Raw genomic sequence first — 25816 nt, 5'->3', positions numbered from 1 at the left:
CAGGAATGCTGCTAGGGATAGATTCCCACCGCCCCTCAATTATCTCGTGTTGTGAGCAGTCAGAAGCAGGAGTTATGAGAAGGAGCAAGCCAGAGACCAGGCTAAAGCTGTTTGTTTCCTTCAAAGATCCTAACGGGCAAGATGTACAAACAGGGTGGCATTGTGAATGGACCGGACCTGAGCCACGCCTTTCATCTAAGAGAGCCAACCGTTCCACAGCTCACCCAATTTTTCTCTGTGCATGCCAACTCCACATGCGCATGTGTGTACATATCAATAACTTCTTTATCAGGAAATAATTTCTTAGAATTAACGAGTTGTTGAAGTCAAGAGTCGAGCGGAATATAAAAGCTTTCTTTCACGTCTAACATGACAGACTCACAGAACCTTTGCCACTTCTGATATCAACTTCTGGCATCAAAATGAGCTAATCTCTCATCGACTCTATGAGAGGATAAAATACTAAGAAAACAGAACGCCGAATTATTCAAATGATTATTACCAAATCAATTCCGAACAGATATTCCAAAAATGAATACATCGTTCATCGCAGATATCTCACGTTTGTTTTTCTTTTTCAGCATTCATTGACAGAGCCAGTATGCCTACCATTTACCAATGAACCGTTCATTTCACAATCTACCTAATTATCTTTTGACCTGTTTAAGTCAAGAAATCCTTTTTTCATACATTATTCGAAATTTCAACATTACATCAAGAAGCGACATCCAGTGACCTTATTTCCCAACTGCTTTCATCCTTTTCATATTATATTAATTTATCGTCTGTAATCGAAAGGAATGAACTTAATAACTTTGAGATTTCGCAGATCAAAAAAATACAGCGATGTTAAGGTTGAAATGTGCACAGCTCATACGATCATACGCCATTTACATGCTATGTATAAACCTGGCATTTCATATGAAGCGTCTCATTAGAATACCGAAAAATTAGTCATATAATTTTTAGTACTTCCGAAGATCATGGCTAATTCGGTTGCATCACTTTTTTTGCTAAAGGATCCACTTAAACCAGACATCCTTTCACGGAAAAAAATATTTCAAATCTCTCCATTCAAAATCCTCTCATTCATACTGAAAGCGCTAATTCAGTATAAGACAAATCAAAGGACCCGAATATTCGGATATCGTTGATTCAAACAAATAATATGGTGCAGACAAATAATATAGGCTTCACATAAAAACACATAAAATGACATTATCCAAAATGAAAGATGAAAGGTAGCTGATGCGACAACCTTTAGTACAACCGACACCGACATAAGGAGTGTTCAAATACGAAAAATGAGTATCAAGATGATTACTAATAATTGTTGTAATTGTTTAGAAATAAATTATTATAAACACTAAAAACTGAATCTGCACAAATAAAATATTTTAATACCTTTAAACTACTCAACATATTTAGCACTCGGAAATATCTTGGCAGCAAAGACTATGTTACTTAAAATTTCAAGATGATAATCTCGGGATTCAAATGCAAGAAAATGAAAACAAAAAAAAATTAAATGATCACTGAAGGAAATGAAATTTATCCAGAATCTTCAACGAATATATTGAACGCACCTCTAACAACTTATAAAAATTTTTAATCAAAAACTAACCGACATAAATGATTTTCAATAATTATGAAGATAAATTTCGAAATAATTCATTTCCGAGCATACCAAAGTTAAATAATTAATCATAATTCCGGGAAAGGCATCCGATTGATTATGCGGTCAGGTAGAAACGATTAAATACTGGGAATTCATCTGAGGTATCGGAATCATAAACAAGTAACAAACGATATTAGTAACATCCACTGAATTCAGCAAATAAACAGAAGAGGAAACAAAAAAGAGATGACAGTATCAAGATTACAGCTTATGAACAAGCATATTTTTAGCACAATGTGATGATACGAAGCGATTAGAAATGAGTAATTATGAGTGTTACGCACAAATGAAGTACAAAAACTCATTATGTAACAACTGCGCTGGATTAGTCAAGCAGTTCAGAAGTTTAGGACTAAAAGATGAAAATAAGAAATTTCACTATAAGAAAGAAAATAAGAAATCTGACAATTTCTCGAACTGGGAAGTTCAAAAATAGTCTTCCACAAAAGTTTCTTATAACGACTGAATTAGAGAAAATGAATAGTCGTAGTTCGGATGTCAAAAGAATGAAGGCAATATATACGGAATGGAACGAAAGACGACGAGAAAGAGGCTATTTCAAAAGAAATTTTGATATAATTAAATGAGGTTAGCAGGTAATTAACAAAAGTTGCCATTAATATATTTTTTGTTAAAATAAATGCACAAATTGTTTGAATGCAAGTAATTGACAATTATAAACACAAAACACTAGAGAAACAAAACACTAAAAAAATCACAAAACACTAGAAAAAATCCTTGAAATATAAAATATAAACTAATATCATTAAACGGCACCACATGCATTTTCCCGGGATACCGAGACACAACAGAAAAATTTAGAGAGAGGGATGCAAAAGAAAAAACTTAACTTGAAAACGAAACCTGCGCGTTGTTACGGACGCTCTTAAGACGTTTTCGTTCTATTTGCTTTACGAGTTCATCTGTAAAATCATTTTTAGCTTTTTCTAAAGCATCGAAAACGGCAATACGGGCTTCCATCGAGCTGTCCTTTACTTCATCAACGTCTTGATCACTGACTACTTTTGCTTCCGTAGGCACATTGTAACCAGCAACAACTAAAGCTTTCCGAAATTTTAAAGAACAGGTGCGTAAATAAGGATTGATCTTGTATTCATCACCGAGGGTGACTCCAACCTTAAAATAAGAAAATTTTCTATCCGATTTCACGAAAAAGCTTTATGAGGAAAAATTCTTTTTTGTAAAATTTGAAAATAGTTGGCAGTTGAACTGCTCAAGCAAGTAGCAAAAAAAGTTCAAATAAAATTAGAGATGGCATTTTATTAATGCTTATAAATCTGCTTTCTTTATTGATCTTATTCAAGCCAGCTCTGATTTGACCTTTTTTTTCCAAAAATATTTTCAAATTATAAGAACCTCCAAATTGGATGATTAATAATAGATAAGCGAAATTACTTTTTCCTCCGACAGGTAAGCATCGAAATGTCAAATGATTATGTGACAAGAAGAAAGTTGGCTGAGATAGGGCTGTCAAATAGTGATTTTCATGCTACAATGTATCATATTCGAGAAGTAAGACAACTTGTATAACATATAAGTTACTACTTATTATCTTGACATGCTTTTTTAGAAAAAGAATTCACTTCTTTTTCCTTTTGGTAAATGCAAAATAAATCCTTTAATCCAGAATTTAGATTTCGCTGTCACGAAAGTTAATGATTTTCTTCGCTATACCGGCTCTATGCATTTCAGACGATGCGTGCAAGTAATGCGGTATAAAGAAGCGGCCTAATCCCATTGGACATATTTGTCCTAATCAAAAATTATTAAACTATTAATAAGAAGTTAACAATCTTTATAATTTGTTGGATAATATTATTCACAAGAAAAGCATGAATTATTTTTCAGAATGTCAAAAAGGCAAATTCACTACAACGAAACGAACCATTCTTTATGGTATAAGAAAATATTATTCCTATAGCTTACAGTGGGTAACATGTAGCCTTTTGCTTCGACATAATTTTATTGTTTATTACACAACTATTCTTTGATGAGAAAATTTTTTCAAGCTGCCTTAATAAACGCTATAGTAGTAAATACCAGTAGGTTACCTAAAGTAAATGACGTAAACGGCGTGTTGATATTAGCATTCGAAAAAAAAATATTGAAATTTATACCTAACTGAATAGTAAATGAGATTAGCAATGTCGTCAAGTGTTCCTTCTTGAGAAGGCTTATCTTCCCGAAAATCGATGCTGATGCAACTACAGAGACAAATAATCCGGTTACTCAGGAGCACTCTAAGAGTGGGAACTATTAAAACGCTGCATAGGAAACAAAGAGAGAGAAGACAAACATAATCTGATTCAGAAGATGAATAACGGAGCATAAAAAGTAAAGCATTTTATATAAAAGACAACAATTAAGATGCATATTTTGACTCCTTTTTTGAACGCTTTTACTTGATAAGTAAGAACTACTTTTTAAATATAAAGTGTTTTCTCAGCTAGACAGTGATTCATCGAATGATGAACTCGCTTGTCTATGACAACTATCACTAATTTAAGCTGCCACGCCTTTAAGCCCATTGCAGTGTTCGCTTTAAGTTCAAGAGTTTTTCTCACTTGTAGCCATGATGACCTACGGATTAAGTATACACCATAGAAATCAAGTGGGTCATAAAACTAGAAAAAAATATCAAATATTATGTTAAAACGATGTTAATTAAAGTATTAGTCAGTCCATAATCAAATTAATATTAGTCTAGGATGCACTGCTACATTTCGACACATAATAGCAATCAATATTAGTTAAATTCATTATCCGTTCTAGTAAAAATCAATGGTGTAGCATATAACCGCAACGGCAAATACATTTAATAAAACAGCTATATAACCGCTGAAATCGAAGACGATGAGCCAAGAAAAAAGACCAGATGATGAAGCACAATTTTATTAGTCAAGAGTATAATTGGAATATTCGAAAAGCTAGGAACGTGGTAGCGGGTTCAAACAGAAGCTAATATACTAAAAAAACTTTTTCGAAACTTCGAAGAAAAAGTCTCAAAAACCGTTCGATCAGAACATATTATTCAGAAACGATTTATGCACTAACATCATACATCTCCCTTTATTTTCTTTAACAATCGCACTTTTTGTTTAGTGCATGGGACAATGTAGATGTTCTGTTAAATATTATTGTAAAACATATTTTCAAAAAGTAATAAACATAATACCAAAATCTCTCTTTCTCTTCTCTTCGTAAAATAGCTGCATAAACTTACGATGGGCAAGCGAGCGATCCGTTTTTCAAGTACTGCTTTGCTCATTGCTTTCAGCATCTCATTATCTTTTTCCAGTGACAAAGCAAAAGATAAATTGAGCTTTGCATATTCATGACCAGGGAAGATGATGGTATCTGGTGGAAAATCATTCAGCATCAATAAGGAATTGATCATTTGTGAAGTGCTCCCTTCGAAGATTTTACCTAAACAATTCATACAAATTTTTTTTCCTCAGTTTTGCTCCATAATTTGAAAACTTACAAGTTTTAAAAGTGATCAATATATAAAATCATATCAAGCTTACACATATACCTATTCCGGCGATAAACAGGAAGTCTCCCGTGAACAAACATTTGAGTTCATCATTTAACTGCAAAGCATAAATCATATGGCCAGCGGTGTGTCCAGGAACGTGCAGTGCTTTGAAATGCAACTTCCCAATTTGGATTAAAGCTTCGTTTCGAACATACCTGGAAAATAAATTAAAGTAATTTTCATAAATCATTAAAACCGAACACAACAATTCGCAAATCCATAAGAGCCCTCTGCTAATTCGAAAAGATCGCTTCATCAAAAGAATTTATTCGGGGAAGAATTCTACGAATTTTATGTCTGTGCTTGTAACCAAGCTATAGATAAGTCACAAAGGCAGTACCTATAGATGATAATAAACACGGATTCAGTAACTGAAATCAGAAAGAGTTTGCTGGTCCGAGAAATACTTTTGATCTTGGTCATTAGATATTGCAAGTGTTGACTTCCTCATGAACATGTTTCATATTTTACTAAAGTCCAGAAAAATGCATAATGATTTGCTTCTCTTAGCCCTACATATTGACGTCAGCGGGTCGATCAATCTCTCCACCATAAATATTCAGCTCCTTATACCGTTTTTAAGTTCTTTATTGCCGTAGCAGTGGTCCCTGTAAGAATAAAATGAATAAAACATTTTGTTAACGTAGTTGGAAGATCCAAATACTTCTCTTTAATTCAATTATATGAAAAACATAATGAATGGATACCAGTGTTTATGAGTGACAAGTACTGCTTGAGGTATCTTATTTTCATCGCTCAAACACTGCAGTATAGGCTGTGCATCGCCAACATCGATAACAACGCAATCATTAGTTGAACCACACATAATCATATAACTGTAGTTATCACTGTTTTGTGGAACTGCTGTTACAGTGATATCTGAAATGATACCTTGCTGACTTGTTGAGATCACCATTACAAATACGGTTTCTTAGTACCTAATACTACCAATACCATTAACAGCATAATCAAAATCGACTGAAAATATTTTATTGATCATGAATAATGATATTCAGAATGCATAAATGATATTAAAGGAGAATGGCCCATCTTCACACATAAAGTCTTGATTGATTTAGTTTAAGCAGGAAATATCTCATATATGAGCAAAATTTTAAGAAATACCTCCATATGTAAATGTGGCAGCTGAGGAATGTCCATTTGGATGCTTTTCATGAACTCTGTTTAGTTGTCGCTTAGTATACCATGCACCAAAGCAGTTGGTATTATAAATACGATATCTAAGAAAATATACACTGTCTTAAGAACTGCAAGACCCTTTTCAAAAAGAAGAAAAAAAATAATTTATATAAAATTACTTACATAAAACGAAATGCGAGACTGTCCTTCTTAATTCTCATTAGGATATGTAAAACTACTTCATAAAAGTTCATTGCATCGCTTTTATTTATCTGCAACATTAACTTAATTCAGGAAACGAAGGATGTGAAATATAACAACAAACAGCAAGAACCGGACAAATGAGTTATTAAAACAGTGCAGTACATCAGATGTAATCCTCAGACGAATCACAATAAGTGATCAGGATTTACTTTCATTCTAAGGTAATTGAATTAGAATGAGGAACAATAAGTCGAAATGTGCCTTTGAATAGAACGTAAATGAAAACTGCCACTAATGTTACTGTTACTGAAGCACAAATATTTTCATGCACAATATAGCTATCACGAGTGTGCGTCCTATGATCGGTATCTAATGAAATCGGCTGCAATAACAATCTTTCCTATCCTCACTACGTCGTCCTATGTATCGGAGATACAAAAATTCTAGGTCAATAACAAGTGAAGGAGATAAGTAAATTGAACAATTATTGCCTCGCATTCTTCCACATCGATATAACAGAACAGCTTCATTGCATTAGTAATGCGCTAATCGAAGAGTTGGAATGTTATTCCGTTGACCAAAATACCTCGTCCACTACTCCCCTCCCAACTATTTCATCCCCACATTTATAACTAGAAATATTTGCATATTGCGCAAGTCCTGAGTCCCTCTTTAATAAGGTCCGTGGAATTTTAACCATGGACATAGATTTTCATTGCTGACAATCTATTATTAACTGGGGAAGTCTTATTGGGCACCGATCATCATGATGCTTCATTGGGTACCAGTGGATTATCGCTGTCGCGTGTATTGTCATCCTTTGCTCTTACAAATTTTGAATGATAAGTGACATTCTACATGAATAGGTATTAATCTTTGTGACCAGGTGAGGAGATTGAATCAATTATGCACAGTTACTGATCGAACTTATCCATTTTCATTTCCCAATGCCTAGTAAGATTATCAAGCTCTATTTCGATCACACAGCTTAACTTTAAAAAAATGCCATCTGCGACATATGAAATATTTGTAGTAGTACTTCGTGGCGATGTAACTGGAAAAAGAAGTCGAAAATACGCCACTAATAGCTTTTGCTTGGGAAGATTACTTGTACTTTCGAGCCTTTTTATATTCGTAGCTTTGCAAATTTAAAAAATTTTTGAAATCTTTTGTGTACTTGTAAGCTAAATAAGGCTTTATAATGTCGTTTTCTTTCGAATTTGATCATTTAGCAGCATAATTAATAAAGTAGATGTTTTAATCAACACCCAGAATCTCAATTTTAGCCATTACTTATAAAGTGGTCTCGGGTTTCCCAACTAACATGGTCTCCCAAAACTGATAAACAGTAAGCGCTAAAATGCGGTCTGACGTACTAGCACAGCGAAGAGATGTGCCGATATAACCATTTCGTACTCATCAAATTCAGAAAATCCTTTTTTATTTTTTTAAAAATCTTTTGGTCCACGAAATTCGATGAAAAACAGTCTGCCTAACTTGGATGGAAGAAATTCATAAAATTCATTACAGCATAGAAGTTTTTAAAAATAACAAAATAAAATAAAAACAAAGATTAAAGCTCGTTTAAAGCACTGATAAAGCGGTAAATGTCCAGCTGTGTTCCGAAGAAGACAGAAATTCAGACCTATCTTCTTTTCCTACATTACAAAACTCTCAGTATCATTAGAAGCACAGAATTTGCAAGCTAAGTAATTCCTAGACCTCTTACGTTTTCAAATCATGCTTGCGAATGATTTACCACGCGTGCTATTACAGGTCATTTAAGAGATGACTACTCAGAAATTAAACTAACTATTTAATTCTAGCGCTATTTATTCCAGTAATTTCTTACAATTCACTTTTTAAATGTACCATCAATCACGATAAAATAAAAAAAAAAACAATCAGGGTTAAATGAGTATAGTACAAAACTCCTGAACAGTTTAGAATGGTCATCATACTTGAGCATTTCAAAATCAGCTTAGCAAAAATGCAGTTGAAGCGACAGCACACACATTTGTACAAAGCCAGATTTTCGAGTTCAATTATTCTAGCATCAAATTCTACTACAGAAGAAGTAATAAATTAATTAATTGTACAATGACACCATTATAAGGCGAGACCTCCTCCTCCCCTTCAAAAAAAACTCCACTATTCAATTTCAGGATCAAATTGATCAGTGAGGGATGTACCTCGAGCAGTTCCACTACCTTCTCTTGAGGTGATCGTTAGTGAATCTCTGATTACATTCCTTTGTAATTTCCGTAATTCAAGGCGTTTTTTTTCTACATCATGCCTTTTCCCTTCCAATTCAAGTCTTTTAATTTCTAAATTAACTCTCATTGCCTCTACCTCAAGTGTTTTCTTTTCAAGTTCTTTCCTGGCAATTTCTATATATACACTTTTCAATGCCAAATCAATGGGGCCAAAATCCATCCGCTGCTTACGCACCTCTGATAATGGGGAAACAACTTCATCATTGCTTTCCAACATTTCCACCGCTTGCTCCCTTTCATTAGGAAGTGGACTCATGTCATTTGCTTTCCTGAAAAGTCAGTATTTCTCAGATACTACAACCACTTGTTAAATAAACTATCTTCATGGTCTCAAATTCGCTTTTGTTGCATCTTTCCCAAAATATTAATAATTACTGCATTTGTCAAACATTGAAATTTGCATTCTGATAAATTTCCACTTGTACAGGTTCTTTTGCAGCTGGATTCAATTCATTCATTCATTCATTCATTCATTCATTCAAGTGAATTTACGAATTATACGCAGATAATGTATCCCTATGTGAAATATGTTAGCGGATTTTCCCATACCTTTTACGACAGCTATTTCTTGTATTACTTGTTGATTTAAAGCACAAAACAGAAGTATTATTCGTCCCTGATTTAGTTTCCTCAACATAGTTACTATTTACAAGTCCCAATGGCTCAAAATTCCTGAAAAGATGATCTGATAATCTGTGGTTATATTTCCGGTTATAAATAACATATCCTTCACTCTGTCGATCAGAATAATAAGATAAAGGTGTTAGTTTAGTTGGAAATGAAGTGATGACAAATGAATAACTTTGGTCTATTTAAATTCATGAAATTGTAAAATTCTGATATGACCACTAGTCATCAGTAACTATTTCTAATAGTGAGTGGAAGTTACGGATTAGGCAAGCTCAAGGAAAATTATTTTTTTCTTCCGCATTTCATTTATACCAACACTTCCTTTTTAAACTGATTTAAAATGGTAGTGGCGAAAGAATTCTACGGACATTTAATAAACAACATTGAAACTGACTTAGGGTAAAGATTATCAGATCATTAATATACACTATGTGAAATAAATTGTTATGACGTCTATCGTCCTTCACCTATGTTCACATGATCAAGAGGCAATAGGTCTGGGGGATTTTAAACATACCGCAACTCAAAAAATACGTGTCCTGCTTTTTGTGCTTTGTGTGAGGGAAACAGATGTATTAAAATCATTTTAGCTTTAGTGTTACGATCATAAAACTAGCTGAACTCTGTTTCTATTTCACAGTCCTACCACCGTTCATCTTTTAATAGTTGACAAGTTTTACATGTAACGTTATAGCATTTTGTTTGATAAAAGTAGATATGCTTAACAATTGATAAGCTCAACAACCAACTCAGCACAGTCGTTCTGAGTTGCTCTGTGCTGTTCTAGCAAGAAGCCAGCATATGCGGTCAGTGAATCGTCTGTTGTTGAATCGTCCACTGTAGAATTTTCCGAAACAACGGAACTTATCAGTTGACATGGAGGACTCATGGCCCTCTTCACTGCTCGTTTTCGGTTCGCTGCTATCTTTTTCATATAATCTCTGCAAATGTTTATATTCTCGATTTTTTATCTTACTGCTCAGTGGAAATACCACTCCATACACAACATATCTCTTTTATATACCAGTTATTCCAGTTGTTAATCGCCAGGTAATTGAGTTAATTTCATCAACAAGTCAGTAGCAGCCATTAAATATAAGATAGCAGAGGTAAGGTAGTTCAGGTAAATTGTCGGTACTGGAAATAATACAGCAAAACAGTAAACTCTTGAGGTCAAGACAGGAAGTCTTCCCGAAAAAGGCTATGAGTAAAAGATTCCAAAAAGGTTAAGTTAGCTATCCATAACATTATTATCGTACTATCTGATCACTGAATTTATGCTACATTCGAAAAATGAAACAGTTTGTTGCAAATATGTGACCTTATTTTCTGTTCAACTTCAACTGGCGTCCGCTCAACGATACCAAAACTGGACAGCTCGGCCGCCCATCGCTCGAGCAAACGTTGACGCCCAATTTTAGCTTCTCCTTTTGTTGTAGGCGTGAAGCCCTAAAAAAGAATGCAAATTTAGAGACATATGTCATATAGTAATCCGTCAACCACAAGCTCATAATTAAAAAGTTTATTCCTTAGACTACACTTTACTTGATCATTATCACCATTCTATCACTAGCACCGTAATCATGGAAGTGTTCATGTAATTTGGACATCCATCTTTTGATCAGCAGGTACTTTCCATTTCCAGTGATTTCAGTTTTTCATCACTTAGTGCTGTTGTTGATGATTGCATGTCTCACAATTTGCACTGTTCAGTGCAAGGTAGGTCTCTTTCCCATATCTAGATAGTGCGCGAGCAAGATTATTCGGGTAGTTCGTTTCTAATTCAGTAGTTTATAAATGACTTGCCCGGTTATACTCCTCGTAGCTCTCTACATATGACTGTGCAAGATGCATCCTCTCCTGCACCGTGAAATTTGGCTTACGTCGAGTTCGTTTTTCTTCCGGTTCTCCGAAATCCATTAGTGGTGTTAATTGTTGCGATGATATACTTATCCTTTCATCTCTCACAATTACTGGCTTTAATGATGTCATCAAAAACCTGAAAAGAAATGTGATATTTCTGGAATCATTTGACTTCTCGTATTTATCGTTGCGGTATTCACTGCATCCATAATACGGTAGACGCCTTTTCCTCCTACTGCATAACACCTTTTCGTTTGGTAAAGAAAGTCAATCGCGCTTTTCGATGAAACTGCAATATTTGTTGTCCACAACCTATAGATCAGGGCGGGAATTTCGTGTACCAGCAGCCACCAGCAGCAGATTTTTCATCCATAACAACTCACGCTGAAGGAGTAGTAATCGAACGCTAGTACCATACATACTACTTTACGTCTCCACAAATACTAATATCCATTCTCGCTTGGACATCATTATGATACAATCACTTTTGTTTTTGCAGACTCGTAAATCTAGTAAAATGCTGTGATCCATTTATCAAGCAGAAATATATCTGTATGTGAAAAATAATGTGGTAGAACTGAGACTGGGATATGATGTTCTGACCTTTTAGGCTTACGCTGCAAAAGCTATGGGAAGATGTGGGCAACTCTCATCGTACTACCACAAATGCACGCCCATATTAGTTCAGGGAATATGCGGATGGAATCAAGAGCTATAGGACAGATGGATGGATAGGTGGGTGGGTAGGATGTACACTAACACAACGACGGGCAAGCAGTCATTCTTGCTCCACAGGGAAGTATGAAGGCAACCCTTTCTGCCCGTGGGTGAGACCTGCCGTCACGGCATTTGCAGGGGAAGGCGATTCTGCTTGTGGGTATGTGTGGTGTATATCTGTGTGGGTATGTATCTGGGTATCTATGTGTGTCTCTGTGCTATGTGTGTATGTACGATGTGATGCATTGGTGGTGGTATCGATACATATGTGTATGTATGTGTATGTGTATGTGTGTGTGCATGTGTGGGTGTGTGCATGTATGCGTGTATGTATATAATGTGTGCACGGGTAGGGAGTGGAATTAGCCATAACCACGGCCTTCCCAATGGGAATTGCTTTGCGAGGACTTACCAGGGGATAATTTATGAGAAGAAGGGAGGGGGTAGCGGATGAACCCTTCAGTATCCGAAATGTTCACGTAGTTAAGTTAGATAACTTCACGAGTTCCGGAAGAGAAGAGAGGAGAGGGAAATAGTTTACAATGACATTTGAAAGATTCTTTTTAAGTATCGACTACTTTGTGAATCTGGTTAGGAGCTGATTTTCTTGGCTCTTCTTCGTGTCATCTGCCAGTATACGGGAATGTTTTACTTCCATTTCTTTACTTATTGCTATTCAGAAAAAAAATCTGTGAATATGCCGAAATTTCTTGAAATTTGCAATATATAAATGTGGGAGAAGTCTTCTCATTATGGAAGTTTAGATGGAAATTTCATCAATTTCGTTCAGTCCAACACTAACACATCGTATCAAATGTTCCGTTTGTGACTACAGTACCATGCAAAACCTTAAATAGCAACACTGAGAATTACTGAGTAAGTAAGGCCTGTGAAACCATTTCTTTTCGTTCGCCTTATGTTTCGTAGGCTTGTTTTGAGCTTGTAAAGCAAACGTCACATTCTGATCAAACTTTCGTCATTCCTTGAAGTGAATTTACAGTAGGGCATGGAAAAACGCTTCTACAGCTTTTTTTTCTGGACTAACGCTTGTTCAGCAGTTCCAAAAAGATTGAAGCGGAAATGGAAGTCAGGACTGCTTAAATTGCTGATGTTTCACTTTTCATCTTCCGAAGCGGAATTTTTGTGAGAAGGCTTGAGGGCACACGCGGCTCAAAACGAAAACTTGTGTTGAATTTACTTCTATTCAAATTCTATCTTTGTTAATTTCATTATATTGAAACTTTCATTGATTAGAATTATAGCAAATTCATCACTCTTACTAAAGATGAAATTTAAGAAAACTCTTCAAATATGTTTGGTTATAGAATATTTTCGACGAAGACTATGATTCCGATTTCTAGAAGTACTTTAGCTGAGGGACATCAAAAGTCCAAATATGTTCAATGCGCTGCTTGTTATTAAATTTTAATGACATCATCGTTTCTCTGTTTCAAGTTTTGCAGGAATATATGACGTGATGCGCTTATGTTGAACTGATTGAAGACGATGGAAATTTTCTTTGAACTTTCGTAAATGAGATGATTCATTATGCAGGTTTTCAGAAGTTCCAAGTTTTGACGTGAATCTTTAACTGGTGAATCCCTTCTAATTTCTTGTTCTGATCTTAATACATTAATCGTGGTACCTCTGTAGAGGTTCTAAATAAACGCAATAAAATTGGAGGAAGAATTAGGACCATTTTGACCGAAACCAATCTGAGAGACTGATTCTTTACAGAAGCTGCTGAAAACTTATAATCATTTAGTCTGAAGGGAATGACATTACTTTTCTTGGCTGGGTTGATTAGGCTATGGATGGAGTGGTGGATTGAATGCGTTTCGGATGTTTCAGTATGTTTAGAAATTAGTCGTTGTTTGGTTTAGGAGCCAATCGCTCGTTCTGGTATTCTGTCACCACTGTGAATTTGGTTTATTCGATGCACTTTTTAAGAAATTCATTTCACAGATATGCGTACTGTAACGTTTTGGTTTTCATTACTATATTTTAAATTTAATCAACAAAGTATCTTTCAGTTTTATGACCATTTCCTTAATCTAATCAAGTTTTTAAATCAAAGAATCCCAAGGACATGGATTACTTAAACGCAACTTCACCACAGTATATTTATATTCAGATGCTAAATTCCGGTCGTTTTTCAACACTGTACGTTTATTTTTTTTTCCTTGGTAGGATACACTTTATTTCTTTCTTTGACACCTTACCTTAATTTTCCTGACTGCTCTTCGATTCAATGAGAAAAGGTTCCTGTCAGCCTGACGGTTTTCTTTCTTATTAGTGATACTACAATACATTGAATTGTGTTAAATTAAGTTGAACCTAATAACTGGAACTGAGGTCATTTTCTTTCTCCCTTGCGTTTGAAATGAAGAACCGCGTATTTGCGGAAAAAGGTTCTGCAAAAGCATGGATTTTTGTCTAACGCTTTGAACAGGATACTCATTATTTTGTATAACTTGTTCTCTTATATCTATCCATCTCTGTTTTAATAATTATATTTATTGCGAAATATTATTTGATTCATGCCGATTGTACTTCTCTCAGTTTTGTTCTCCCTAAAATTAATCCAGCCCCTAATTTAGTGATCAACAGTAGTTGTCCCTGTATAACGGCAAAAATCATGAGCTTGTTCCGAAATAGCGATCGATGGATTTTTAGCAGTGGTCTAACTAGACTGAATATGCGTTAATCTCGTAATCCTAGTGATTCTTACTTGGTGAAATCTTCGGTAAATTTAAAACCCTTTCATTTCTGTTCCTCAAAATTTTTCTTGTGGTGCGGGGTTTTCTCTTATATGTTTCAACGTTATTCCTTCTACTTGAGCTAGATTTCGACAAATTATAGTTTCCTGACTAGAAAATGAAACTCCCTTCAATTTCAGTTTACAGAAAAATTTGTCAAACTTTGTTTATAGGTTAACACAACTCAGTGCTTGTTGTTTTTGATTTCAAAATGTATTATTTAGAGAACTCTTGATGAATTTCCGCAGGCTGTTATTCTTCATGAGTAACTTATATATACTTATGTAGATTTGTAGTTATCTAGGTGGTTGCATTGGTAGGGTTTCAAAATTCTAGAGGTTTTTGTTGAACTATAAACATAGAATCAAATAATATTTCGAGATTGCTGGCTTTCTTCCGACTCTTGCAGTGCTTTTTTCATGGAAGAAACAGATATGGTAATATATGAGACGTTTAAAAATATATCAAACCAAAGAGAAAGTATTAAATTGCATCACCATGAAAAGGCAGTATCTTTGGCCACTAGAATTCATCACTACTGTTTTTTCAGAAATTGGAATAGAACAAAGTATTCTTAACCATATAACCTCTTGTTTGTTCTTTACTGTAAAAACCCGAGGAGGCATATTAAAACCAAATTTTTTGAGAGTACTAAATATTCCTTTGAGATCATAATGCATTTGATGAATTTCGCATTCTTTGTGGTGACGATGCTTTCAACTGATTTCTTTCGTCCTGAAAAAGAAAAGAAAAAGAATAGAAAAATAGAATTACCCTCCGATGATATGATGCGCGATACCGCGGTGATAAGTAATGTTGGGTATTACTGAGGTAGGAAGTAGTAAATTTTTTTTTACAGTAGTGTTTTACGTTCATTGGAACGAAATCTGCAAGTGAAACAGCTTTTGTTCCAATTGTTTAAAATAGTGACGCTGATGATGGATAAGATAAGAGGAATATCCTGGCAAATCGCGTCAGGTTAATGTCAAATTATCTCAGACTGGAGTCGACATCATAAAATATAAAATATTTGACGGATATTCAAGTTATAATTTAATTGAGAAAATCTTTGGCAGCTTGAATTCTCTACTTGTTACCTTTGGATTCATTCGGCATTGATACTCTCGGTTATATGAAACGAATGTCTGGGTAAATTCGTTCACTTTTTGTTCGATCTCCTCCCCAGAGTTAACCATACGACATCGTTGACGATTCACAGATGAGGTATCAAGAATGCCCATTCCTAATTCATAAGTCGGATCGCAGTTCAATGTACCCGAACGGGGTATAAAAATCGGAGCCGTCTTCCTAAGTCGGTCATTTCTCATTGGCGATAAAAAGTCTTGGAATTTTTTTTCATTGCATGCTTTGAAAAAAAAAAAAATTTAGGAAGAGAAAATTTAAGATCTTAAATGAAATCAGACGAAAAAGATAAGAGAAGAAAGCAGCAGAAAGCCTCTGATAAAGTGACTCAAAATTTATATTTAACGACCTGGTAAAAACATCATTCATATTTATCCTTTCCATGTAACGATGCTGGGAGAAAGCTGCAAATGAAGCAATTCGAGATCCAACCTCGTACCTGAGCATACAACTAATGAAAGAAATTAGATCTGAAGGCCACTGAGACGGCAGCGCTATCAAGCTTTTGCTCATCAAACAAAGTACCTGAAACTATGACCATGCGCAAGAAACAGCAGTGTGAGAGGTGACATTTGCTGTCCTTCATGAGATGTCAGATTGCAAGTAACTTAATGTAATCTTAACGAGAGGCATGCTGTAATTTATAACTATTGAAATATGTAACAGTGGGTATGTCTAAATTCCGAACATTTTTCTTTTGCACGTCTATTTTAACCGGAAAACGAAAAAAGGAGGTTAGAGGTTAGAACTCCCCTAACTAGCTCCTAAAATTTGACATCGACTCGAGCCTACTGCTTGGTCCTCAATAGTTCTGACACTGCCAATCAATTAAAATGCTTGTTAACCTGTCGTGAAGACGAATGGTTAGCGTATTCGAATGGTCTTCGTCCCATAAGCATTTCATAAAAACAAATACCGAGGGAATACCAATCAACACGATGATCATAGCCAGCCAAATAACCTAGAGAACAAAGTAAAATTTCTGGCGCCATATACGGCCGTGTACCTGCAACGTGTGAACCAGTGATTCATTGCATGTCTTCAAGAAAAAGTATTGGTATTCATCAAATTGATAAAACAACAACATCGTTTGATAGTTGGTCCTATGAGTTTTAGAAAAAGATTTCACATCACGTCGATGTGAATAAATGGAAGTGTAATGAGTTGTAGACTATGAAGAACTAGCGGTATACAGATTGGACAAGGCATTACTTGATTTTTAAGAAGTTTTTACTAACCACAGAATGAGGTAGCGTAAGTATTGGGAGCAAGACGCGTGGCCAGATTGAAGTCAGTGAGATGTGCGTGTCCTTCATCATCTAACAAGATATTTTCCGGTTTCACATCTCTATGTATGATCATTTCTCTGTGTAGATAATCCAGCGCCAGTGCTATCTCATAAACGTACAGCTTCGAACTGTAAGTCCACATCAGTTGCTCCCAGACAAAAAACATGTAACAGTCATTCTACAGTCCGTCGATACTTTATTCCACATTCTTCCATGTGATTAAGATGTCACTCACTAGCGCAGCACTGTCAATATCATATGAACATTATTCACTTGATTTCGCTTATTATAACTGAATCATACATTTAACTATTCGATCAGTTTAATCGTTAGGAAAAAAGGTTTTTCTAGAGGAAGAAAATCATAAAAATTAACGAAAAACAGCCAAATGATGAATGAGGCATTACCGATCTTCGGCAAATCGTCCTTGCTGATTTAAATGATATCTTAGGTTTCCACCCAATAATAGGTCACTTACCATGTAAATGTGACGTTCATCCTAGAATATCAGTTTTTAAAATGAGTTCAAGATATTTGAATCTTACTTACATTGACGACATACAAATTCACAGTTAATTTACCGTACAGAATTAAGATCTGAATTATATTTAGCTTATCAAGGAGGATCGGCAACTTCGTACAGCAATCCTGGTAACGAAACTAGAATTGCTAAGGACAACAGTGTTACGGCTTTCTTGGTTTAGGAATTGAGAAGATTCTGAATAGAAAAGTGACCAAAAATTTGGTTCCTCTGGGGATATCTTTGTTGATCAAGGAAGAATTTAAATAGTTTTGCTCAATGTTTTTGAATTCAGTGGTACACTAAACATTATGCCAAATCATGATCAAAGGAATCTTTTAATTAGACTCTTGGTATATACTCCCCTAACTTCGTTAACCAATATTTGGATCTTTTCAACTTCCTCGAAATCTTGAGAAATGTAGTTTGTCTACTCATGATATTTCAAATTATTTTGAGCAGAAACTGAACAAGCCTTATATAGCGAAGTTTTCAAAGCAAGATCGAAACCGGATAGGTCACTGAATAGATTGCAAGATTGGGCAGATCTTTTCAAAGCAAAAGAACGTCGTTTGAGAGAAAGGGTTCCAAACTTGATCTTTGAGTTTAGGTAGGTAAGTAATGAATTACCTGAAAGGCAAACCACAAATTGACGATAAACGGATGTGATAGATGTGCCAGTAGATTTAATTCATGTAGAACACTGTCAGCTATCATATGCTGAACACAGCGCCTTTTATTTATACATTCAAACGTGTAATATTTCTTTGTTCGACGGTATTGTGCAATACAGACCTGAAAAACTCTAAACTATTCAAGACAACCAACTGTAAGATTCAAATTAAAAAGTGGGAAATACATTCTCAATAATTTTAATTCTTCAAAAGAAAAACTTTGAGATAAAACGACCAAATCGGGTATGATTGGTCCAGCAATATTTGAGCTTTGAATTTACTTGTATATTTTTAGAGGCTATAGAAGTTCAAAGATTCTAGCGATTCGGGACCATAATTTTGAAACTAAAGAAAGAATGAAAATGAAAATGCATAGTGAGTTCAAAGTAAAAGTAGTGTCAAAGAAAGCAAACCTTGCCGAATGCTCCTCTGCCAAGAGAACGTATAATAAGAAAATCAGATAGTTTCGCATGCGTTGGACTCCGTGCTTTCCTTGAGCATCTACCGCCCATATACAATCGGAAATTGCTGCGGAATTCTCAGTGTGCAGGCGATTTCATCATCACTCCTACATATAGAAATAAATTTCACTTCTATTTCAAATTTGGAATTCAGACTTACAGTTTAATGCTTCCTTAAAGAAAGAGAAGCTCAGTCATTTTGTGAAAGAACAGGAGACACCATCGCCACTCATTCATTTTATAAAAGTGGCGGCATAACAGTAATTTGATAGATTAATTGAATGCCTTCAGTTGTGAACACTAATTACTTATGGTTGACTAATTCCAATCCACTATAGCTGTGCTGTTTTTCTGGATATATATTTCACCAATTCTAACACGAAATAGAGAACATTTTTTATTATAAAAGAAAAGTTAGACATGAAAAGCGGAAGCAGTGGTTCTAGTCCTTACTTAATATTACTTCCTAATACTTGCTTCCTTCCCTTCAATCCTTGTTAAGATGAGACAAAATGTGACGAATTTACCAAACACTAGGAAAATAGAAATGTGCAAAACTCATGCACTATAGTCCATTTGTAGAAACAACATATGATAATTTTACCCAAATAGCAAATACCGATTAAATCAGTCAGGCAAGAATTCTGAAAGTAAGCAGTTGAGAGGGTGGTACGGTTTGTCGCTTATCAATCAAAAATTGCACGTATTATTAATTGGCACTGCCTCAAAAAATTTAATGGCTTGCTTGTAACTGTCGTTTTTTAATTGAAATTTTATCAATATTGTTATATCAGATCTTTTAGTACCAGTTCGCTTGTTCAGTTGACGGGAGCAACACAAATTTGCAGAAAAAGCACGAGATAGACAGAAAGAGAATGGGCCTGAGCACTGCGGCTCATTAAGGCCAAGTATATAAAATATATCCCCTAACTGAAGCCGAAAAATACAGGTAAGTTAATTTATTCATCTTCCTACGTGGAAATATACATTTTGATAACAGAAAAATGTGTTGCGAGCAGAAATGACTTGCAATCATTATGATATTTGGACGATATATAGAGAAGATTTACCATCAACGATATATGCATGTTTATTTAATTAACGATATTAGGACTTTTGCTTTATACCTGCTCCACATCTGTTCATGTTTACCCTTTGAATTTTTAGCTATCAGCCGAACGCTGTTCTCAATTTTTTACAGGAAAAAGATTTAGCAAAAAAGTAAGACCACCTTAAATGTTCTACCACTTCATAGGTAAAAAACTTCCTTGTTAACCCGTCAATCAATTATGACTTGAAAATGTCAAAGACTAAAGGGATTTTTCAACATTGAAGATAGCAAATAGGGAATGCACAACTTCCTACCAAGCAAAAACATTTCTGTATAATCTAAATAAGTTCTTAAATCATGACTTAAATAGAACATTTCGTTTAAATTAAATTTCTCACATACACGTCTATGTGAAACTAACCTGAAATAGTGGAGGACATGATGCATTGTTACTTTCGATGATGTTGAACTTGGAGAACTTACACTTTAATTGTAGAGCCGAATATCAAGAAATGCTAGTTGGTAATGAACTGTTACCGATTAGTCAGCTTTATAAATCATCATAAATCAAGCATTATGCTCCAGGAAGAATTTGCATGGGAAAAATGAATACATAAGAGGAAAGGATGAAAGAGACCTCTTATCCTTTCCCTCCTCTCCGGATATTCTACTTTCTTTTATCTTTCAATAAGCACTCTTCCGCACTCTTTTCAAAATCAATAAAACCTCATAGGCCTGCCATAAACATGCCCACTGACCTGCCTATTCCATCTCATCTTTTTTCTATCCTATTCTGGTTGCTTATATTCGCGACATAGAACATTATACATGTATGTTTGTTGAGGATAACTGTCAGGTTAATTCATTAGAACCTCTGCTCACCTTGCACAGCGTAGTTCCATCTCAGTTCCAGAAGCAACTATTTTATCGTTCATACTTTTTTTCCCAAAAATTTCCCGTGATTTATTTCAAAATCCTTAATGCTTGTAATCATCTTCCTATTGCTTTCTTTGGCATCGAAGTTTGAAGTTCGTCCATAATGAATGATAAATTGTTCTTAGTATGTGTGGTAATAATGCGCTTTAAAATTTACCTTCCAAGTCCATTTCGACCAAATATGAGAGTAGCACTGAATTTTGAAATATTATATCATGAAGGTCATTTGGCTATTTTATGAATCCGTTTTTTTTTTAATCAAGCCATGTGAACCTTCTGTAAAGCTCATCCATTTGTTAATCTGGCTCTAATCGGAGACACCACTCGGATTCTTGTCACCAAACAGTTTACCAATTCTTTTTTGGAATACAAAGCTTAGTATGCTTTATATTCGTTACATAACATATATATGAGAAAGAACTAATTTCCAAACCTGTTTGTTTGAATAAAGAAATGAGAGAAGAAAAAGAAGAGTATGCTGAATGTTACATAGCTTAAAACTTGCTTGACACATTGACACCCCATATCTCTTATCTATTATCAGTTAAGCGAAATGTTTTCTATGCTGTTTTTCTCTTTTCGATACTTTCAATGAATTCAAATAGTTAATTATGATGTGCAAAGTTTAGGAATATTAATGAAATAATCTCTTGGACGAGCGAAGGAAATACCTTTATATATTCCCCAAAGGCTATTTGACTTATAATCTCAATCATCATTTATTGTTAGGATTAACAATATATGAGTTGGATAGGGGATGGAAAACAAATTTAACGAATAAATAATAAAGTGCAGTAATAAGTAAAACAAGCAATAATGCTTTATATATTAAAGTAAAATGAAAATATCAATACTTTAAGCTTAACAGAACCCACAACAAATAGTAATGAAGGTGGAAAATACTTATTAACTTCCACTCATAATTATAATTAAGTAGATGGGATTGAAGTAGGAAGATGAGTAGTCCAGGAAAGGATTAGATATGCTACTGGATAGAGAGATAAACAGTAATTATTATTTTTATGAGAGACAGAAACTTGAACAAATGGTATATATGTTCAATTTGTTCAATCATGTTCTACTTGCATTAAGATATAGGAGATATCTGCTGCCCTATATACAGCATCATCTCCCAATTTTCTTCCCAACACAACTTACTCAGTCCAGATTACACTGTACAGCAGATTGCACTTATACCAATACATCCGTAGCACTTAAAGATATTGATTGTTTAGCATGATCTTATAAAACTTTCATCTCTTTTCAAATCAGCTAGATCTCAGGCCATTTACATCTCTTCTTAAGGAAGACTGGATTTTTACCACTGTCAGCTTCATCTTCACTTATAACGTAATATCATATCTCATGATATTCAGTAAATTTTGTATCCAACAGATTTTGAATTTTGAATTCAGCAAATACTGGAAACAGTGTACAGTAAATGAATGGAAAGTAAACCTTTATTCATCCATTGCTGCAAATGTATGAATATATCAAACATTAAAACCGTAGCAATTGACTGCAATCATAAAAATAAAAACTAAATTTGATGGTGAGGAAATTATGTTCGTTGGACTAATATTATGCTATTCACAAAGGCAAAACATATGTAACATTTCGTTTTGGCTTCAGGACGGATTTCAGCAAAATGCCCGAGTGGCGAAGAAACACCATGACTGCTATTCAATTCTAATTGCTAGCTCCAGTTTTAATTCTTATGACTACCTTATAAGGTAAACATTGTCTTAATAACATTATGGGCTCTAAGCTATCAAAAACACAATTGCATTCGTATGCAATCAGAGCGATCGAAGACAATCGGCAACATGGCAACATGCATGTAATAAATCTGCTCACCAATTTCACAACTTCCCTACCACTCTCTCTGTTATTCTATGATCCATTGTTCTTCGCGTGCTGGGCTTTCCAAAATTTTCACTTCAGGGCACAATAGCAGTCTTTGGACTGAAACACTCAGTAAATAGAAAGTTGGGTATTTAAATTGGCAGCATCTGTTGCAGCAGTGAGTTGCCACAATCAAAACAACTTCTCGAGAAATAAAAATATTCGCAGCACTTGGAATCCCTGGGCCACTTCTTATAATCGACGTTGTTTAATATAACAGACCTGACGAGATGTTACTTCCAACACAGTTGTATTCTGCATGTATTTCGCAACATTTCTACAGCTCACTGATCCTGTCTGATCTGTTAGCAATCCCATGACGCAAATTTTCTAAACGCAAAATTTTCCATTTAAACAAATCGTAATTAGTCGCATTGAAACCATAATTAAACAGTTTTAATCGAACAAAACTCATTACATCACAGAATTCAGCAAAGTATAGATTATATGGGAAATTCACCACTTAATTTTTTTACCACTGAATATAATATTCTCAAAAACATACATAACAGAGATGACTTGACAAAAGCACAGAATAGACGAGGATAATAACTATGTACAAACAGTTTACAACATGCATCATAATGCTCAAGGTGAAGTCAAGTAACAAACTCCGTACTCTGCTTTTATGTCCTTCTCCCTCGTCTACCAATCTTTCGAATTAGTTAAGAGTTTAAACAATTCCAGTTTTATTTTTAAAATAAATCATAGCTTGGCAACGACATGTGCAAATCGTGATATATGCCACTTTATTCCTGAATGCAGTTGTCTAAATACGACTAATTATCCCGATGAGACTGAAAAAACAAGGTATGCACTATCATCACCTAAAAGTATAAGTCTAGAAAAAAATGTGAGTAAAATACATTAAAAGCTGAAGTGAAACTGTTTGTGATTGACTAATAAACGTCATTTATCAACTTCATTTATCCGCTAGATCTGTCTTTCCTCTTTCGGAATAGTTTCATCGATTGGCGTTATAATCACACTTGGATTTTTATAGATGTATCGCACGGATGATTTCCTGCTTTTCGACCCTTCTTGTTTTTCTGGAGCATGTGAAAGCAGTTTGCCATTCTGAAGCAACTCTTTCACTTCTTCTATTGATAACGTCTCATGTTGCAGTAATGCTGCAGCCAAAAGTTCATGTTCTTTCTGTAAAGGAGCAAATACAAAAAAAGGAAAAAAAACTGAATAAAAGAGAAAAGCCTTTTAATAAGAAATCCGAATCTCAAAATCAACTGTCCGGTAGCTTCAATAAACTACAAATATGGCTTTATCCATCGTTACCTTAGAACTTTACACTTGTAAACTAACCCATGTATAAATTAATATTCGTCCAGAAATTCCACCAATGCCAAATTGTAAGGCAAATCAATAACAATTACTTTGCAAGCCTATAAAATTATACCTTATGTTTAATGAGTATATCCTTCGCACGTTCGTAAGATTCCTTCAAGAGGCGACCGATTTCTTTATCAATCATCTCTGACAATGGTGAGCTCAGCTGATTAACAGCTATTAGCGATCTCGACTCATCGTCTGCGATCCTCAAGCCTACCTGGAGCAATAAATGAAATAAACTCATTAGCAACTTCCGAAAATAAAGAAGTAGCTCAATTTGAAATCGTTCGAACCTATTCTACAAAGAGCACCATAAAAAATCCATCATTTGAATTCTGTAAAGTACCAAAACAGGTCGAGCCGGAAGGAGAAATCACTCCCGCTTTTTTTTTCCCCGCAGTTCATCATATTTAAAATTTCAGTTTCTGAACGAAATTTGGTTTGATGATAGTTCCGCTCTTTTTCTTGGAGAGTTCGAAATAAATCAGCTCTCATTCACAAAACTTCACACTCTTCGTATAAAGAGTTGAAGAAACGACCGGTTCTGTGAAAAAACAAAATTAAATTAGATCACCGTCTAAATCACGAACTATAACCCAACCTTATCGCTCATTCCGAAAGTCTTGACCATCTTTTTTGCAAGGTCTGTTGCTTTCCTCAAGTCATCACCAGCACCGGTAGTTATTTTTTCTGGGCCAAAGATAAGCTCTTCAGCTACTCGACCACCCATTAAAATATCCAGCTGTGCCAGCATTTGAGCTCGATTCACGTGATATTCATCCTTCTGCGGTAACATAGTTGTCTATAACAAACACATTTAGCGAATGCAAAGACAAAGCATGATTAGTTCTGCGACGTTTTAAAAAGCTGTGCTGCAAAGAAGTTATATAATGCTACAACAACAATTTTAATACTAAATTTTATATGAGGAAAGTTAAAAACTAACATGTCCCAGTGAGCCACCTCTTGGTATAATTGTCACTTTATGAACTGGAATTGCATGTTTCGTGTACATACTGACAAGAGTATGACCTGCTTCATGAAAGGCAGTAATACGATTAGCTTCCTCATCCGGAAGTCGACCACGAATTCGTGCCGGTCCTAAAAAAAATTTCATCTGACATTTTGCACTAAAAATTACGTTTACGATACATCGCATAAGACATTTGGGAGTGCGTCATCTTGAGTGAAAAAAGCTTATCAAAAATTGCCACTAAAAAATGTATGAAGACGAGGCCAAATTTAAAACTGAAATAACAAAATTCACCCATCATAACACGATCTTTCGCTTCTTCCATGTGTGCCATAGTGACCTTCATAAATCCATCCCCTGCTGCTTTAAGAGCTGCTTGATTTATCATATTTTCAATTTCGGCTCCAGTAAATCCTGTGGTTCCTCTAGCTAGAACATCTTCATTTACGTCGTCATTGACTGATATTCTGCCTAAGTATAATCTAAAAAAGTAGTATTCAAGAAGTATGCAGAAAGTAATAGAAAAATGAATTATGAAAAAATATGAAAAAAGCGTACTGTATAATTTCTTTGCGCCCTTCTAAGTCGGGATAAGGAACTTGAACTTGAATGTCAAAGCGGCCAGGACGAAGTAGAGCTGCATCTAAATCATTCACTCGATTCGTCGCTCCGATAACGATAACACCATCATTTG

The 25816-nt window shown here is 34.9% G+C and overlaps 6 protein-coding genes across 6 annotated transcripts in view; 1 reads left to right on the top strand and 5 right to left on the bottom strand.

Annotated features, from left to right (window-relative positions):
- Positions 1 to 5: 5 nt before the first annotated feature.
- LOAG_01520 (hypothetical protein) lies at positions 6 to 299 on the top strand (the record flags this gene model as incomplete). The annotated part of the gene is made up of 1 exon (XM_003137059.1): positions 6 to 299. One exon carries the CDS (start codon positions 6 to 8, stop codon positions 297 to 299), a length of 294 nt encoding a protein of 97 aa, XP_003137107.1.
- Positions 300 to 2524: 2225 nt separating this feature from the next.
- On the bottom strand, positions 2525 to 6631 carry LOAG_01519 (hydroxyacylglutathione hydrolase cytoplasmic; the record flags this gene model as incomplete). Its single annotated transcript, XM_020445773.1, has 6 exons — positions 2525 to 2815; positions 4923 to 5125; positions 5235 to 5392; positions 5945 to 6116; positions 6363 to 6478; positions 6561 to 6631. 6 exons carry the CDS (start codon positions 6629 to 6631, stop codon positions 2525 to 2527), a joined length of 1011 nt encoding a protein of 336 aa, XP_020303804.1.
- A 2095-nt stretch (positions 6632 to 8726) lies between these two features.
- Positions 8727 to 11479, bottom strand: LOAG_01518 (hypothetical protein; the record flags this gene model as incomplete). Its single annotated transcript, XM_003137057.2, has 5 exons — positions 8727 to 9126; positions 9407 to 9529; positions 10237 to 10428; positions 10809 to 10936; positions 11354 to 11479. 5 exons carry the CDS (start codon positions 11477 to 11479, stop codon positions 8733 to 8735), a joined length of 963 nt encoding a protein of 320 aa, XP_003137105.1. The 3' UTR covers positions 8727 to 8732.
- Positions 11480 to 12128: 649 nt separating this feature from the next.
- Positions 12129 to 12437, bottom strand: LOAG_01517 (hypothetical protein; the record flags this gene model as incomplete). Its single annotated transcript, XM_003137056.1, has 1 exon — positions 12129 to 12437. One exon carries the CDS (start codon positions 12435 to 12437, stop codon positions 12129 to 12131), a length of 309 nt encoding a protein of 102 aa, XP_003137104.1.
- A 2976-nt stretch (positions 12438 to 15413) lies between these two features.
- On the bottom strand, positions 15414 to 19022 carry LOAG_01516 (AGC/YANK protein kinase). Its single transcript, XM_003137055.2, has 8 exons — positions 18866 to 19022; positions 18409 to 18573; positions 17666 to 17757; positions 17208 to 17386; positions 16815 to 16975; positions 16319 to 16494; positions 15924 to 16134; positions 15414 to 15561 (listed from the first exon to the last, which is right to left on the bottom strand). Exons 1-8 carry the CDS (start codon positions 18962 to 18964, stop codon positions 15496 to 15498), a joined length of 1149 nt encoding a protein of 382 aa, XP_003137103.1. The 5' UTR covers positions 18965 to 19022; the 3' UTR covers positions 15414 to 15495.
- Positions 19023 to 23738: 4716 nt separating this feature from the next.
- LOAG_18435 (ATP-dependent metalloprotease YME1L1) overlaps positions 23739 to 25816 on the bottom strand; it is a gene marked incomplete at its 3' end in the record, with an annotated part of 5403 nt that continues 3325 nt past the window's right edge. Inside the window, exons 9-14 of the mRNA XM_020451094.1 lie at positions 25681 to 25765; positions 25417 to 25604; positions 25096 to 25250; positions 24751 to 24951; positions 24217 to 24366; positions 23739 to 23960 (exon numbers count right to left, since the gene is read on the bottom strand). Of these exons, the coding sequence (XP_020305151.1) occupies positions 23739 to 23960; positions 24217 to 24366; positions 24751 to 24951; positions 25096 to 25250; positions 25417 to 25604; positions 25681 to 25765 (1001 nt within the window). The remainder of the gene's footprint in view (positions 23961 to 24216; positions 24367 to 24750; positions 24952 to 25095; positions 25251 to 25416; positions 25605 to 25680; positions 25766 to 25816) is intronic.

This window comes from Loa loa, assembly GCF_000183805.2.
Source record: "Loa loa unplaced genomic scaffold supercont3.312, whole genome shotgun sequence".
In the NCBI taxonomy this organism is placed as follows: domain Eukaryota; kingdom Metazoa; phylum Nematoda; class Chromadorea; order Rhabditida; family Onchocercidae; genus Loa; species Loa loa.
Note: the sequence above shows the minus strand (reverse complement) of the source record. Positions and strands in the feature narration are given on the sequence as shown.